A 17,536-nucleotide genomic window follows, 5' to 3' on the forward strand; every position below is an offset into this window, starting at 1 on the left:
TTAATTTTTATTTTTTTAATAATTATTTTTAGTATCAATTTTTTTTTTAATTTCATCATTTAGTATTGGGTTCGTTAGGAATTGAGTTTCATAATTTTTTTTTATTTGTTTTCCATAAAGATTTCCCGTTCTCATGGCATGAGTTATAGTTTTGGCAAATTTACCTGAGTTTGCTATAAATCTTTTCTGTTAACTATTTTTTATTTTAAATTTCATCCATCTATATTGAGTTGTTCATGACTTGGGCTTCATATTTTATTTTATTTTTTTTATTTTTTCTATTAGATTATGTTGATTTCACAACTTAAATTGAGGGTTTGACAGACTAACATGGATTGACTTGAGATGAATTTTTTTATCTTTTTTATTTTATTTTTTTTCTTAAATATTGGGTTGGCTAGGAATTAAACATTATAATTTTTTTTATTTGCTTTTTATAGAGATGTCTGAGTCTCATGACTTAAGTTCCATGTTTGGCAAGTTAACTCGAGTTAACTAAGTTATTTTTTTTCTTTCTTAAAGATTGAATATTTTTTCAGTTTTGTCCTTCATTATTTTATTAATTAATATATTTTTAATATTATTAGATTAATTAAAGATATATTTCTATATATTATTTTATTAAATTCTGTTTAGACCTTGTTTGTTTGTTAAAAAATAGTTTTATTTTGGAAAGTGAATTTCTTACAAGTGAAGTATTTTCTGATGTTTGGTAGTACCATGAAAAATAAGTTGGAAAATAATTTTTCTAGTATTTGGTTATGTTATGAAAAATGAGCTGAAAAATAATTTATTAATATTTTGATTTTTTCTCAAGTTTATTAAAAGAATAAGGACTAAATGTAACAGATAAAAAAGTTGAAGGGTGACAAAATAAAAAAATATAATTTCATAAATTATTTTAAATAAAACAAATACAAACAAAAAAGCAAAGATCAAATTTGATAGATAAAAAATTTCAATTAAAAAAATGATAAAATAGAAAGAAAATAAAAATTAAAATAATAAGAACCAAGGTTGATATAAAAATCAAATTCTAAGGGATGAAATTGAAAAAAACATAAAAAATATATAGTAATCAAAATATTAAGTACTAAATTTGATATAATAAACAAATAATAAGACATTTATGAATTTCTCACAATTTTTTTTTAAAATTTCTATCCAAAATAAAAAAAATATTTTTTAAAAAATTAAACCAAATTTTTCTTAAACTAAAAAATATTTTCTATTAATCAACTTTTCTAAAGGTAAATATACATATAAAAATAATTTTCAAAAAATTATTTTTTATAAAACAAACAAAGCCTCAATTTTAACTTTGAAGTATAAAAATTGTATTACAATATTTACAGATGCTGTTTTTATGAATGTTATGTAATGAGATTTTTTTTAGTTAGGTTTATTTATAATGATTGTTTTTTTTTTATTATATAATTTAATTAAATAAATTTATTAAACTCATCAAGACTAAAACTCAAGTAACATATTTTGCTTTATTATAAAAAACATGTTAGTAATAAAAATATATTTTTTAAAATATTTTTATTTTTAAATAAAAGTATATTATTTTAATATATTTATATAGTTAGTATGAAAAACAACTAAACGGTATCTAATTATATCTTATACAAAGACCAATTTCACATTCTAAACGGTATCTGATTATATCTTATACAAGGACCATTTTGACAAACTACATTAATGGGTTTGAAGATTTTCACCTAACGAATTGCAGTTTTCAGCACCACACGAATCTTTCTTTTGCCTTGCTCCCAGACAAATTAGCCAAAATGAGGCAAAGAGCACGGCTTTAACACTCCTTTTAAGGGCAGCGTCTGTGTTTGCATGTGATAATGAATTTGAGGATTTTGATCCTCGGTTGCAGTGCTATCCACATAGATCCTGTGGCGAGGCACAAGAGTGAAGGAATAAATACCCCTCAAAAGAAATAAAGGAAAAGCAGCGAAGAGAGAGAGAGGGGTCTTCATCCTTGACATCCAGATTATTTAACCCCACCAGATTCTTCCCTTTTTTCTCTTCCTTTTTTCCATAGATATATATAGAGATCCAGCGATCATACACTAGTGTAAAAAAAGCTTAGAAACAACCAACCCCCGCATCTCTTACTACACAACCTTCAATTCTCTCTCTGTCTTGTCTTTCTATTTGCAAAAGTTAAAAGGGATCCAGAATGTATCTAACATCACCAACAAGTGCTATATATTGAGCTTAAAGACTCATGCCCAAGACTATCACTCATGACCGAGGAGCACATGATTACAATTGAGAAAAATAGATAGGATAAAAAGGGTCCAAAATGGATGTGAGCAGGAGAAGAGCTGGGGTTAAAACTAGTGTTGTAGCAGGTTCTGTGTGGGAGAGCAGAATGAAACATGATGAAGTTAAAGGTGGAATTAAGGTATTTAATGGAGAAGAGAATGTTGAAGAGAGTAGAAGTAGTAATGGAGATACTGCAAGAAAGATTGTAAAGGGAGGAGGAGGACAAACTGGTATAAGTAATGGTGTGGCTGTGAGTGGCAAGAGAAAGACTTGGAAATCTGAGATCTTTGAAGGTCCAATTCAGATTGCAAAGGGAAAAACTAGTGAAGTGCAGTGCAAAGAGTTGAGTGTTTCAGTCGATGGAATCAGGAAAAGTCCAGTTCAGGCAAGAAAGGGGAGATCTGAAGGGAGTAATAAAGAGCTTAACTTGTCTGTTGATGGTATTGATGAAAGCTTTATTCAGGTCGAGAAAGTAAGTAAAGAGCTTGATGGAAGTCCAATTCAGGTCAAGAAAGGAAGTTCTGAAGCAAATAGAGAGGTTGATGAAAATGAGAAAAGCCCAAGTCAGACAAGGAAGCAAAGATCTGACTTAAGCGAGGATTTTGAATATGATGTAGAATTAAGGAAAGTAAAGTCTGATTCTGTGAAGGTTTCAAAGCAGTCTGGTATTGGTAAAGATCCTGTACCTGATGGCGGGGATGAACGTAATTCAGTTCAGTTAAGGAAGGCAAAGTCAGAGCCTGAAAAGCTACTGAATGAATCGGTTAATCGAATTGAGAAGAGCCCACCTGAAATCGAGGAGATTGGATCTGAGGAAACTTGTGAAGAGTTTGGTATGTGCCAAGAAAAGGTAATTTCTAGTAGTGAAAACAATGAGTTAATAAAGAAACCAGCTCCTAAGCTTTGGGTATATAATCCTCCTCCTGGTGATGATGAATTTGAGGGAGATGAAGAAGAGGAAGAAATTGAGATCGAGATTGAAAAGAAAACCTTAGTTATTAAGGAGATGAAGATACCAGAAGAGAGGCCTAAGAAAGTTGAAACAAATGTAGCAGAACAGAAGCCTAGGAGAGTGGAAGTCGGCACGCCTCAACATAAACCTAAGAAAGTGGAGGTCAGCACTCCTGGGCAGAAACCTAAGAAAGTGGAGTTTAGCACACCTGAAGAGAAACCTAAGAAGGTAGTGAGTGAAGTGAAAAAAATTGAGCGATTTAACAACAGAACAGCACCAACTTCTTCAGATGTGAATAAACAACCTCCTCCCGTGTTAAGAAGAGCAACACTTTATCAAAATCTTGCAAAGGCTGCTGCTACTCCTTGTAAGTATGCTTTACTAATCTATTTATTCATTGAATTATTGTCTTTGTTGGGATTGCTTCATTTATTTTTGTCTCAATGTTTTCACCATACTTTCTGCTAGCAATTCCAGTTGCTAATGAATACCACAGTTTCAAAGAAAATCGTAGGCATAGCAAGCTTCAAAACCTGGGTGAGTTAATCATTTATTGGAAAGCTAAATTCCTTTTACTCTCTACTATTTTTGATCTACTAGTTTGACACGAAATTCTCTGAATCTGGGTATTGTTTGAGGGGTTTTCAGTGGATTTAGTAATGTGGAGAGACCTACCGAGATCTGCATTAGCCTTTGGAATGGGCACATTTATCATAATCTCATCCTCCTACTCTAAAGATCTCAATGTCAGGTTAGATACTGAAAATAAAGCATGAACTATGAATTCTAAGTTAACTTTCCTGCTTACTGCATCTACTCTGTTTTAAGGCACAGATCTATACTAAACTCTGCTTGATCATTTCTTTTGCAGTTTCATTTCTGTGATGTCCTATCTGGGACTTGTTTATCTTGCTACCATTTTTCTGTATAGATCACTTATTTGCAGGTAAACCCCTATTACAATAGTCAACAATACAAGATAAAAAAAAAAACACCTGATTAGTTAGTGACATTGGTTTGTAATTATACCCTTTTCTTGTTGAAATTCAGGGGAGTTATAGATATAGATGATGATAGAAGCTATGTGGTGGGTGAAGGTGAGGCAATTTGGTTATTAAAATTGGTTCTGCCTTACTTAAACGAGTGCCTGTTGAAAATTAGAGCCCTTTTTTCTGGTGATCCTTCCACTACAATGAAGGCAAGTTCCCTTGTTTGAGTTTGATTACTTTTATGTCCATTTGAAAGAGGTTCAAAAAGCTGATGAATTATGTATGAGTCTGTGACAATGGCAGATGGCAGTGCTGCTCTTTGTTCTTGCCAGGTGTGGCAGCTCCATAACCATCTGGAAGATGGCAAAATTGGGTAGGTTTTCTTTTCATTTGTCTAATTTCAGAAATTTAGAAATTATAAACGAGAAGAAGCCACAACTCATCTTAAGCAAAAGGGTCCCCTTTAGCACTTGGTAAACGAAATTTACATTAATTTCCACAGCCTGCAGTAATTCTTGAAATGTTTCCTTGGCTTCAAAACCGAAGGGGAGCCCTCTTAAATTCCCTGCATGTTCTATGGTTGTGCAGGCTTTTTCGGCGTTTTCATTGTACCAAAAGTCTGCTATTCCTACTCCACACAGTTAACTGCATATGGTAAATCCTCGAATTATAATCTCTTTCGTTTCTCTGTCATATTTCTTTCATTGAGTTATGATTTTATACCGTTAGATCACACAAACGACAGCCCACTTGCACCAGTCACACGAACGTAGACTGACGAAACCATAGCTTACCAAACCTGACAGATCTTTGTTTTCATCATGCAACGGTTCTATGGACAAAGATGATGTCTCCTCCGTAGGAGGATCTCATAGGTCCAAAAGAAATAAAGAGCGTATTAGAATCCAAATCTAACCATGATATTATTATCTCTAGTATTGGGTGCTAATTTGGTCAACCATAAGATATAAATGGAGATTAAAGGTTGGGACCATCCTAATAACAAAAGAAACATTTTCTTCTAGACCCAAATGTTGATTAGTTTTATAAGTTTTGAAGTTAATCATTCTATAAGCTTATAATGATTTTAAGATTCATTGGGATATATGAAATATTAATTTTTAGACACTAAATCTAAAAGATGACTATAATCTTTCCTTTTCTTTTTCTTTGGCATATTAGCCAAAATCACGGTACCTGCTTAAAGTAGCTGGGTTTAAGTTTCACTTCTATTTCCGGGAATGCAGTCTAAATTGTATGCAAAAAATACTTTTAAAAAACAATTTTTATAACAAACGTTGGAGGGCACTCACCACACTGGTTAAGGTTTATATATATATATATATATATATATATATATATATATAGAAACCACCTTTGTATATATATAAACCACCCTCACAAAGAAAATCAGCAGAAAAGACAACCTATATATATATATATATATATATTATATATATATATATATAGGTTGTCTTTTGGTGTAAAGATTTAATCAAAGTGCTTGAAAACTGGCCCAAAAAATAAGGAAAGGAAAAAGAATGCTAAACGACGATCCTTGATTCTAATAATATGGGCTCAAGATTGCAGCTTCGACTGGAGGGTACTCACTAATTTTTATCATAAAACCCAATGTGAAGGTAAATTTTGGATTCGACGATTTCGCGATGCTTGGGAGTCATGCTCGCACAAAAAGGCCGTGGCTTTAGGTATCTTCTCCCTCGTCTGGCACCTATCTTCAATGGTTGCTCGCATTTGGGCTGGTAAGGGCACCCCTTGTATCCTTTTTGAATAATATTCGTTATGTCTGGCCAGATGTGAAAATTGAACTAGCTTTCGTTACCACTCAATGTTAATACACCGTTTTTGCAGTGTTTATGATGTTTGTGGCCGTCCGATATTATCAACAGACTATGGAGAGATATGATTGGGTGGAGGAGGAGGATGCAGAAGCTGATGAAACGTGGCATGGAGATAGTGGAGGACAGAGACAAGGGAGTGGTCCCGCTTCGATAGACGTAAATGAAATGAAAAAGGGATCCTAAGAAGATTGGTATAGTGTATTAATTGATGTGGTGTGATACGAAATGATTTGTATTTTCTTTTTTTAATTCTTGGATATTTTACTGTAAATATTTTTTTTTGGACATGACTAACAAGCTCCGATGGTAAGTTGGAAAATAATTGTCTTTCTTACTTCATATCTAATTTGTTATAAATTACAGAACAAAAACCAGCAAATATTTTTTTTTTTAAAACTAATATAGGTCATTTATTCTTCATGATAGACTGTGATTGTATTTAATTTTAATGGTGCACTTTTGATTTTATCCTTGGTTAGTGGGTGGTGATGAATTAACATTTTATTAAAAAAATTAAATAATAAAATCTTTTTAAATCAAATGGGTGTGGTAAATATATCAGTTCAAAATAGTTGAATTTTGTAGTTAGATGAATCAAGGTAACATGAATCCTGTAAATATGTCAGATTTAAGGTATCTTAATAACTTTAAGATAACATGGTTTTAACGAATATGTCATGGTTTTAGCGAATATGTCAGACTAAAATAACATGTTTAAGGTGAAATGGGTCTGATAAACATGTCAAACCTGAGGTTATCAGACTTTTCAATCAGTCAAATTCAAGGCAATACTTTTCAATCAGTCAAGTTCAAGGCAATGTGGGTTTGGTGAACATATCAAACCTTAAGTAGTTGAATTTGATAGTCATCAAGCGCAAGGTAACGTAGGTTTAATGAACATGTTAGATCTAAAGTAGTTAGGTTTTACTAACAAGATAACACGAGTTTAACAAACATGCCGGATCTAAAAAATTTAGACATTATCAAATTTTAAGGTTTTATGATTGATTATAGATGATCTTTTACAATATAAGTGTTAAAGACATAGTAAACTGTTATATCTCTCAATCTAAAATAATTGTTCATATTAAGGTGATGATTTTCTTATATTTATAAGTGTACACAAAATCTTTTATGAGACCTATCATACTTACTATCTCAATAATAATATATAAGAAATATTTATCTCCCATTCATGTAACTGAAAGCAGAGAACCTTTTGGATTTTTTTTAATAAAAACAACAAGGTTCATCAGTTATAAATATCCCTTGAACCATCCAAGTAAGGGGTTTACAAAAAAACTTTCCTCTTCTTAAGATAAAAAATATAAAAACTTCATAGCATTAATTAATTTAAAACTCAAGAACAAACATCTTTGTCCTTGAAGTTTAAGGCCTTTTTAAGTCATTTACTGCTTTATGTCATTTAATACCTTTCTTATAAAGATATTGACCTTGTCATCTAAGGGTCTTTACATCCCTCTTATTTGAGATTTTTTTGCAGGTATTCAAGACTTTGATAATTAGCTTGGAGTTCCTTGGATTATGAATGTCGCACGTGTGCGGCGTCGTGACGGGTTTTCCACTTTATTAATGAACGTGTATATGGTGCTTATCTGGCAAATATGAGGAGACAAGAAAATATTGTCTTTTATCGGCGGAAAATGAAATGAGAGTCATCACCTAATATTTTGGTCACTAGGAACCCTAACTGGTCTCAGAGATCGGGTACGGGGACTAGTTGCGTAAAGAGAAGGTATTAGCACCCCAAATACGCCTTACCTAAGATAAGCTGCATTGTTTGATTGTCTGATAAAAAGCTAAGGTGTTATTGTATTTCTAGTTGTTGGTCCGTCTATGGTTCAAGAAAAGTCTTATCTTATCGGGTAACTCTGACCTAAAGACAAGAATTTAATTTTCGGAATACATCTTACGTATAAGATCATAACCCCAGATATTAAAAGAAAACAAAATAATTTTTGTTTTATTTTTGAAATATTGGCCTAGTTCTCATGACTTGAATAAATTGGTTATTAAAGCCAAAATGCATGCTAATACATATATTTTTTTGGAATTTTCTTTGTTGTATGAAAATATGATGTGATGATTATATATATAGACTAGGCCGTATGCATGAAAACAAAATATTTTTTATTTTTATATGTTTTTGATGACTTAACGAAAATCGAGTATTTTAATACTGAATTTATATTTTTACAGTATAAAAATACAAACCGATATTGATCAAAATACAGTAACAAAATTACAAAATTTACAGTATAAAAATATAAACCGATATTGATCAAAATACAGTAGGAAAATTGTGAAAAACACAAATTTTTTAAAATAATTTTTTAAATGGGCCAGACCCGGCCCAAAAGAAAACTGGGCCAAAATCAGCCCAAAATAAAATTAGGGCCTGGTTTCTACAGGGCTGGACTAAGCCCAGCCACATGGGCTGGGCTGATGTTCTAGCCCAAAACAAACATGGACTGGTACTGTGCACCTGCACAGTAACCGGGTTACTATACAGGTATACAATAAATAGTTAATTAATTATTCGGTTACTGTGCACATGCACAGTAACTGGCTAATTATCTTCTTGCTTGCAAAACGTGCACAGTGCACGTTCTGCATGCAAGAAGATGAACAGTAAAACGAGATAAGAGGCAGAGGGCTGACCTATGGTGGCTCTGAAGGTGGTGCTGCTGGCGGTTGCTGACCGGAGGATGGCTGAGACGGTGGTCGACCTTTTTTCTTTTTCTTCTCTGTGTTTTTTTTTCTTCTACTCTGTTCTCCTTTGCTTCTGTTTCCTCCTTCTGTTGCTGACGGTATTCTTCCCTCTCACGGTGGTTCAACTGTTGTTGGCAGCGCTAATGGTGGTGGACTGACGGAGGTTCTAGGGGGGTGAGGCACGGTTCTTCTTCTTCTCTCGCAGAGGCCCCAATATCTGTCTTTCTCTCCTCTCTACTGTTTTGACTCTCTTTCCTCTCTACACTCTCACATAATATCTCCTCATTTCAAACTTCCCTTCCCTTTCAGTTTTCCCGAAAGCCCCCCCTCTGTTCTTTCGTTTCTTTCTTCTTCTCCTGTTCAAAACAAAAAAAAGTGTCCCTTCTTTCCTCCTCCCCCCCCCTTGCTCACTGTCTTTCTCTGGCTTTTATAGGCCAAGGAGAGCCTTGCGGTGATAATGGTACGCGGGACAAGCCCTAAAACATGCCCCATGATTTAAGCAATTTGCTGCAAATCATATCTTTGTTTTAATGCTGAAAACGACTCCCCCCCTTTTTTTTTTCTTTCTTTATAATTTTTTTTTGATATATATTTTTTGTATTTTCTCATTTGTATTTTTTTGTTTTGTGGGAACCCAAAAATAGATAACAACAATGAAGTCCAAGTATATTAACATATTGATTAATCATTATCCCAAATACCAAATAACCTTTTAATTACGTATTTTTGACTTTACAACCTAATCAATGGCATCGTCTGCTGGAAGACTTTACAAAAAGGCATATATAGTTCTATTATGTAACTGTTTTTCCCTTCTTATCTTTATTAATGGCAAATAATCAGGACATTCCTAGACTAGGACAAGTTACTGATCTCCCTACCACGATATATATTCCAACACCGATTTTTCAGTAATTAATGGATCAAATACAACTCCTTAGCGAAGCAGTGTTAGGGAATCAACAAACGAGAGAAAATCCACCACTATAAATTGCAACTCCTTTTTAGCAAGTTGCTGCATTTTGACACTCACCTCTATGACAGCAAGCCCAAGCTAGTGTCCATAAACAATTATATTATCCAGAAAAGTGCAGGAAAAATGATCCTTTAAAGGATGCTCAACCTTAAAAGGTTATCAAGCCATGTCAAGTAGCATTAACGCCCTCGTGATGCTCGAGCATGAAGTGGTTATTCTAGGCACCCATATGGGCAACATGAGAAAGAGGTAGTTTGTCCATCATGCCATCTTAAACCACACATATCAAGTTCCCTTAAGCTTAATAAACAAAGGAGTGACAAACAATTGGAAAAAAAAATTCATCTAGAAGGACGTCTACACTCCTTATCAAATCAAAGATTCCTCTATATCAAGATGTATCTTGAACATACATATACACATAGATTACAACGCCACCAAAATAATCTTAGAAAAGTATGATAGGCTCATAGACCCCATAGAGTATGTATAAAATATATGTAGAAGTTTAGAGCTGGTTATTCAATATAGCCATGCTATGTGCAAGATCCTTCTTCTGATTTTTAGAGTTTTAATAAGGGCATGGTATGATAACCTATATGCACGTTCAGTCACCAGCTTTAATGATGTTTATGTCAAGCTAGTGACACACTTCAACACAAATATTTCATCCAAAAAAAGTTTTCTTGAATTCTTTGGAATCATCTAAATGATGGATGAGTTTACTAGAACATACCTGAAGAGGTTCAATAAGAAAATTCTTAAGGTTGAAAACTTGATCAAATCAGTAGCTTTCAAATCCGTTATTAGTTGGGTAAAGGAAAAAGCCTTGTGGAAGAAGTTGTACACTTTACTGGATAGAAGATTATTGAAGGTGAAACAAGCCATGAACAGTCATATTCAAGTAGAGAAGGAGAGTACACTACACCTTGGTCCTCCCTATTTTACCAGGGATGAACAATAAAAAAGGTCCCCTAGATAAGATCATTTGCCCAAGCAAGACCACTCTTTTAGAAGAGATAGCAATCTCATGAGGAATTAGAAGAACCAACCAAGGAACATTAAGGTTATCTTGAAGTATATGCTTCTCCTTTAAACACCTCCCTTACTAAAGTTCTCACAGCCATCCAAAGCAAAGAGTTTGTTAGACATCCTTTGCCTATAAAGTCTCCTACTAATACGCATGCTTCTAAAAAATATTGCTTATTTTACAAAGACAAGGGTTGTGATATAGAGGACTGTTATGTCTTGAAAAAAGAAATTGAAAGGCTTATAACTAATGGCTACCTTCGTCAATTTTTGAAAAGGGACTTTCATCTTGAGCAGGGCAAAGAAGACCCTGGTCAATCCATTATAGCCTTACCTAAGATCAATGTAATCTTAGGAGGAACCTTTACTGGAGGAGATTCTAACATAAAAAAAAATAATAATATAAGAAACAAGTCTTCACTGCTGATAGATCACTGGTTCAATGGCACGAGCCGATGACCTTCACCCTTGAAGATAAAGAAGAGTGACTTTTTCATATAAAGATGCTCTCATCATTTCCACTGTTATCAATAATCACAAGGTACATCGGATATTGGTAGACGATGACACAACAGTTCATTCTCTTCGCAGAAGTTATGGTTCAAATAGTAATCCCCTCTTCAAAGCCAACGCTGGTAAAAACTCCTCTTGTTGGTATTGAGAGTCCAAACATCCTAGTGAAAGGTGCCTGGTGCCTTGGAACTATCTATTGTGATGGGTACCCCTCCAAAATATGTTTCACTCCAGTAAAGCTTTATGGTGATTTATATGACGTGAACTTATAATACCATTCTAGAAAGACCCTTTTTAAATTAAATCAACGCCATCATTAGTAAGGAGCAGCCATAGCCTTGAGAGATTATGCAATCTTAAGATAATGTGCCACTACGTGCTTGAAGGGCAAGAAAGTATTGATATCGGACCAAAAAAGATCCTTGAAAGATTTTTTTTTAATTTGATCTTTATTTTTTTGATTTGATTTTGCTTTTGTTAAAGGTATATTTTAATTCAATTTAATTCTTCAATTAAAATTTTTTATTTGCCTTCTAATTATTTTTATTTATTTTCATCCTTATTTTTTTAATTATATTTTTTCTTATATAATATTATTCAATTGGTTTTTTTCTTGACTTTATTTTTTAGCATTTGATATATTAGAAATTTAATTTTATATTTTTTCTATTTATAACAATTCTCATCAGGGTAGCCTTGTATTTATTATCTCATTTGACAGCTGCATATTTTTTTTCTCTGATAATCTGCCAGTTGGCAATCATTAAAGTGGATTTCATTAAACCATGGCTCTGTTTTGACTTGTTTTGTATTTGTCCCTGCTCTGATTCATCGTGCCACTGCTTCTCCTTATATGAAACAAATAGGTCTATTACAATGTTAAGGTTGTATCTATCACAAGTTCTTTATTGCTATACACACACTTGCCTATTGTAGACACATTTGTAGCGCGCACCTGAATCAGCGCCAAAAGAACTAATTCATGTTGAATGTTAAAAACTATGATTTTAAGGATTGTGGAGTGTCTTCTATTCGAGCTCACCAGATTAATCCAGATCTTTTTTTTTTTTTATGAGCAGAAAATGTGTTGATGGAGATTGCTATTCTCTTTACTTTACCATGGTCACTTTCATCATGCTTATACATTCAGGGAAAAGCTTGAATTCTCTTTGGATTATGTTGTAGGAATAAGGGGAGAAACAATTAAATACCTCTTATATCAGGATGTCTGCTGGGAAAAAAAGAAGAAGCAGTTTTGGTAACTACAAGTTCTCTCTTTGTTCAGGAAAAGAGCAGAGGATGTTGAGGTTGTTTCTGTGCCTGAGAGATCAAGCCATGAAGGTCTGCAAGAGTTAGAATTTGAGTACAGGGATGCAAAGGATCCTCTCAACTGCATTTGTTTCCTCTAAGAAGCTTTATCTCTTCAATATCACCCACTCATACAAAGCTAGAGAGCCCTCTTGACGCTTCTACGGGAACAATTTTTAGAAGAAATCCTTAATTCATTTGATGCAGCTCCAGTTACATGACTATAAAGCCCATTCTCTTCAAGCATGTGCTTGATGAAGTAGACTTCTTGAAACTTCAAGGTTTAAGTTAAGTCTTGCATTTTCTTCACACATGTTATATCAAAACTGAAGCAACCAAGGCCTGTTGATTAGTTGGCATTGCATGGACCCTTCAGAAGCCAACGACTTCCATTTTATTTCACATGATAGTATTGCCCAAACCTTTTGAGGGTATAGCAGAGCTGCTTATTTTACTTAGTCTTCTGCATTCATATGCTTCCAAATTTATGTATAATGGTGCTACAACCAAAGGTTTTGTAGTGTTGGCTTTGTAACTGCGGTGAATGACAGTATCTTTTTTTTTTTTTTTTAAATTTTTTATCTTGAGATAAATATTACTACATCACCCACTACTCTAAAACTTGTCGAAGCAGGCTGTGTTCATGGCTCATATCAGTTGTGCTGCTCCAATTGGTTAGCTGGGGTGCTTTTTTTTTTTTTTTTTTTCATGGACTAGGTTTCTGTTGCTCATACTGGACTAAAAGCAAACACAAATAAAATACAAACAAGTAGATTTACATGGTTCCCCAAAATCAGGTACGTCCACAGAGGCAACAAATTGTATATTATTTGAGGAATAATACAAACACTTAACTCAACCAGTACAATCCTACAAAACCTAGTGTTTCACTCTTACACTCGATGTTTCTCTCAAATCTGCACTTTCTCACTATTTCACAGTTGCACTCACCACTGCACTCTTCCTCTGCACTTGCACTCACTCTCACAGTTGCATTATTTTCTCTCTACACTCTTTGCACACACTTTTTCACACACTGCACTCTCTCGTCTCTTTTTATAGGAGAAGTATGAGGGTCTTGGCAGCAACTCATGTGCAGCCTAATAAATGTCAACCAACTATTACCTACTACAATAACAAAGTCATGGTGGTTGGAAAAAAGTTGACAAATTTGCTACAAATCTCCACCTTGGCAAGATTTTTCCATCCAATCCTCGTGATTAATCAATGCTGCCTTTAACGCGCTATATGGCGCTGCACCCTGAAGGTGCTCAACGCCGAGAGATGTTGACCAAGTCCAAACAATGTTGGAACTTAATCCTTGAGACATATTTTGTGAGCATGTCAGCTGGATTATCTGCGGTACCAATCTCTGTAGTAGAATATCCCCTTCATCCATAATTTCTCGAACAAAATGAAATCGAACATCGATGTGCTTGGTGCGGGAATGATGAACCTGATTCTTTGCAAGACAAATAGCACTTTGACTATCACAATGGACATTCACGTGCTCTTGAACAATTCCCAAATCTTCAATCAACCCATGTAACCATATAGCTTCCTTGAAAGCTTCTGTTACTGCCATGTACTCTGCCTCAGTTGTTGACAAAGTTACTGTTGATTGTAACGTTGACCTCTAACTTACAGGCCCTTTAGCAAGTGTAAACACATAGCCTGTTGTGAACGACACTTGTCTAAGTCATCAGCATAGCCCGAATCCACATAACCAACTAAATTTTGTCCGAGTCTATCATCCCTCTTAAACTTCAAACCAATATCAGTTGTGCCATGAATGTACCGTAGAATCCACTTAACTGCCTGCCAGTGACCCTTTCCTAAATCATGTATATACCTGCTCACCATACTGACTACATGTGAAATATCTAGTCTTGTACAAACCATCACATACATTAATGCACATACTGCATTTGCATATAAAATTTGAGCCATATGCTTGCGCTCTTCCTCTGTGCGTGGAGACATTGAAGCACTTAGCTTAAAATGAGAAGCTAGAGGTGTGCTTACAGGTTTGGTCTTACCATCTACCCCAAATTTCTTTAGAATTTTCTTCAAGTATTAGGTCTGAGTCAAACAGACTATGCCTTTTCTTCTGTCTCTCTGAATCGCCATGCCAAGAATCTTCCTAGCTTCTCCAAGGTCTTTAATTCAAACTCAGTTCTCAGTTGAGCTTTCAGTCTATTAATCTCCACCTTGCTTTTCAATGCGATTAACATATCATCCACATATAAGAGCAAATAGATGAAAGAACCATCAAGAAGTTTGCGAAAATATACACAATGATCAAACTGACTCCGTGTGTATCCATGTTCTATCATGAACTTGTCAAATCGCTTATACCACTGGCGAGGAGATTGTTTCAATCCATACAGTGACTTCTTCAGTTTACAAGCCCAATTCTCTTTCCCAGTGACTTTGAAACCATCTGGCTGAGACATGTAAATTTCCTTTTCTAAATTTCCATGTAGGAAGACAGTTTTCACATCAAGTTGGGCTAACTCCAAATCAAATTGTGCAACCAAGGCTAACAGAATACGGATTGAAGAATGCTTAACAACTATACAGAATACCTCATTATAATCTATCCCCTCCTTCCTGAGCATAGCCTTTTGCTACCAATCTTGTTTTGAATCGGATGTTGTCTTTTCAATGATTACCTTCCTTCTTGCCATATACCCACTTGCAACCAATTGTCTTCTTTCCTTTAGGGAGTTGCACCAAATCCCAAGTTTGATTCTTATGGAGAGATTTCATCTCTTCATCCATTACCTCTTTCCATTTTGCACTTTATACACTCTGCACTGCTTCTTTGTAGGTGTAGGGGATTCCATCATCAATCACCGGAAGAGCATAAGCCACCATGTTACAATACCAAGCAGGTTTCTTGATAACTCTTTTCAGTTTACTCGTTGTAATGGATTCTTGTTGTGTGGTTGCTGAAGTTGTTGCATCCTCTTTATCTGAACTTTCATATGAATCTCCTTCAGTAGAGATTGTCTGAAAAGTCTTTATAGGGATGACTGAAGTCCCCAACTCCACCTGTTGTGCATCACCAGACAATTTTTCCTTCTTATGTGATTTCTCTTACTGTAACATGCTAGACTCATCAAAAGTAACATCTCTACTCAAAATCACTTTCTTTGATTCAGAACACCAGAGTCTGTAACCTTTTACTCCTCCACTAAAGCCCAAAAATATAGCTTTCTTGGCTCTAGGATCTAGCTTGGACTCAGTAACATGATAATATGCTGAGCAACCAAATATACGCATAGAGTCATAATCATTTGCAGGAGAGCCTGACCATACCTCTAAAGGGGTTCTTCCATTTAATGCTGCTGAAGGTAACCGGTTAACAATATGACGAGCATAGCTTAATGCCTCGCCCCAGAACACTTTGCTTAGTCCTGAATGTGATAGCATACATCGGACTTTCTCTACCAATGTGCGATTCATGCGTTCTGCTACTCCATTTTGTTGTGGTGTTTTACGCACAGTAAAATGTCGTTTGATCCCTTCATCCTGACAAACTTTAAAGAAAGGATCTAAAGTGTACTCACCACCATTATCTGACCGAAGAGTCTTAACTCTCCTTCCCGTTTGAGTCTCCACCATTTTCTTCCATTTCAGAAAGATATCAAGGACCTCATCCTTGTGTTTCATCATGTACACCCATACTCGTCTTGAGAAATCATCAATAAAAGTAACAAACCAACGATTACCTCCAAGAGATTCATTCTTTGAAGGTCCCCATACGTCTGTGTGAACATAATCAAGAATCCCTTTTGTATTGTGTACCGCAGTGCCAAACTTGACTCTTGTCTGTTTTCCAAGAACACAATGCTCACAGAACCCATGCTTCCCAGTCTTGGCGCCTTTTAATAGACCTTGCTTGACCAATCCTTGCAAAGCCTTTTCACCAGCATGCCCTAAACGCATGTGCCAAAGTCTGGAATTATCTGCTTCATCATCTTCTATGCTTTTGGAAACAGCTGCTGTACCGGTAACAGTAGATCCATCCAGGAAATATAAGTTTCCTTTCCTCGTGCCTCTTAAGACAACTAATGCACCACGGATTGCTCTCAGGACTCCACCATGCATGATAATCTTATAACCATTGGATTCTAGGACTCCAAGTGAGAAGAGATTTTTCTTCAGGTCAGGTACATACCGTACCTCTGTCAGTGTCTTGACTACCCCATTATGCATCTTCAGATGGATAGTCCCAATCCCTTTGATCTCACAAACATCATCATTACCCATCAACACAACTCCTCCATCGAACTCCTCGAGTCTCGAGAATAAGTGCTTGTTAGGGCACATGTGATAGGAACATGCAGAATCAAGAATCCATTCACCAGAATGGTTTTCTGGTGATGAGACCATGAATGCAGAGTCTCGTTCATCCTCATCTCGTGCAACGTTCACAGTTGGTTCATCTTTTTCCTTATTGCCCTTGATCGGACAATCTTTCTTCCAGTGTCCCTTTGTGACAAAAAGCACACTCATCTTTTGCAAGACATCACCTATTTGATGATTCTCCTCTGGATTTTGAGCGAGATCACCCTCACCCTAGAAATCTCTTGGGGTTTGTTCTGCCTCTAATTGTCAATGCTTCTGACGTTGACTCCTTGTGAACAATCTGGTCCTTTTTTCGGTACTCATTTTTCACCAAAGCATTAGACACATCAATGAATTTAATCTTTTCTTTACCATACAGTAAAGTGGTGACGAGATGTTCATATGTGTCAGGCAGTGAATTCAATAACAACAAAGCTTTATCTTCATCATCAATTTCCATATCTAAATTCTTCAAATTAGCTATCATTTTATTAAAATCATTCAGATGCTCATTCATAGAAGTACCTTTCTTGAG

The 17,536-nt window shown here is 35.0% G+C and overlaps 1 protein-coding gene across 2 annotated transcripts; it reads left to right on the forward strand.

The window, feature by feature from the left end:
• Positions 1-1,706: 1,706 nt before the first annotated feature.
• On the forward strand, positions 1,707-6,467 carry LOC105131922 (reticulon-like protein B21). 2 transcript variants are annotated; one of them, XM_011035135.1, is made up of 9 exons: positions 1,707-3,602; positions 3,713-3,772; positions 3,884-3,986; positions 4,107-4,181; positions 4,286-4,433; positions 4,528-4,597; positions 4,813-4,878; positions 5,865-5,987; positions 6,097-6,467. In XM_011035135.1, the coding sequence occupies exons 1-9, from the start codon at positions 2,321-2,323 to the stop codon at positions 6,267-6,269; spliced, it is 2,100 nt and encodes a 699-aa protein (XP_011033437.1). In that variant the 5' UTR covers positions 1,707-2,320; the 3' UTR covers positions 6,270-6,467. The 2 variants fall into 2 exon arrangements, with proteins under 2 accessions (XP_011033437.1, XP_011033436.1); XM_011035134.1 differs by having other exon boundaries at positions 1,708-3,602; positions 3,704-3,772.
• The last annotated feature ends 11,069 nt before the right edge of the window (positions 6,468-17,536 follow it).

This window comes from Populus euphratica, unplaced genomic scaffold, assembly GCF_000495115.2.
Source record: "Populus euphratica unplaced genomic scaffold, PopEup_1.0 scaffold73.1, whole genome shotgun sequence".
NCBI classification, from domain to species: Eukaryota; Viridiplantae; Streptophyta; class Magnoliopsida; order Malpighiales; family Salicaceae; genus Populus; species Populus euphratica.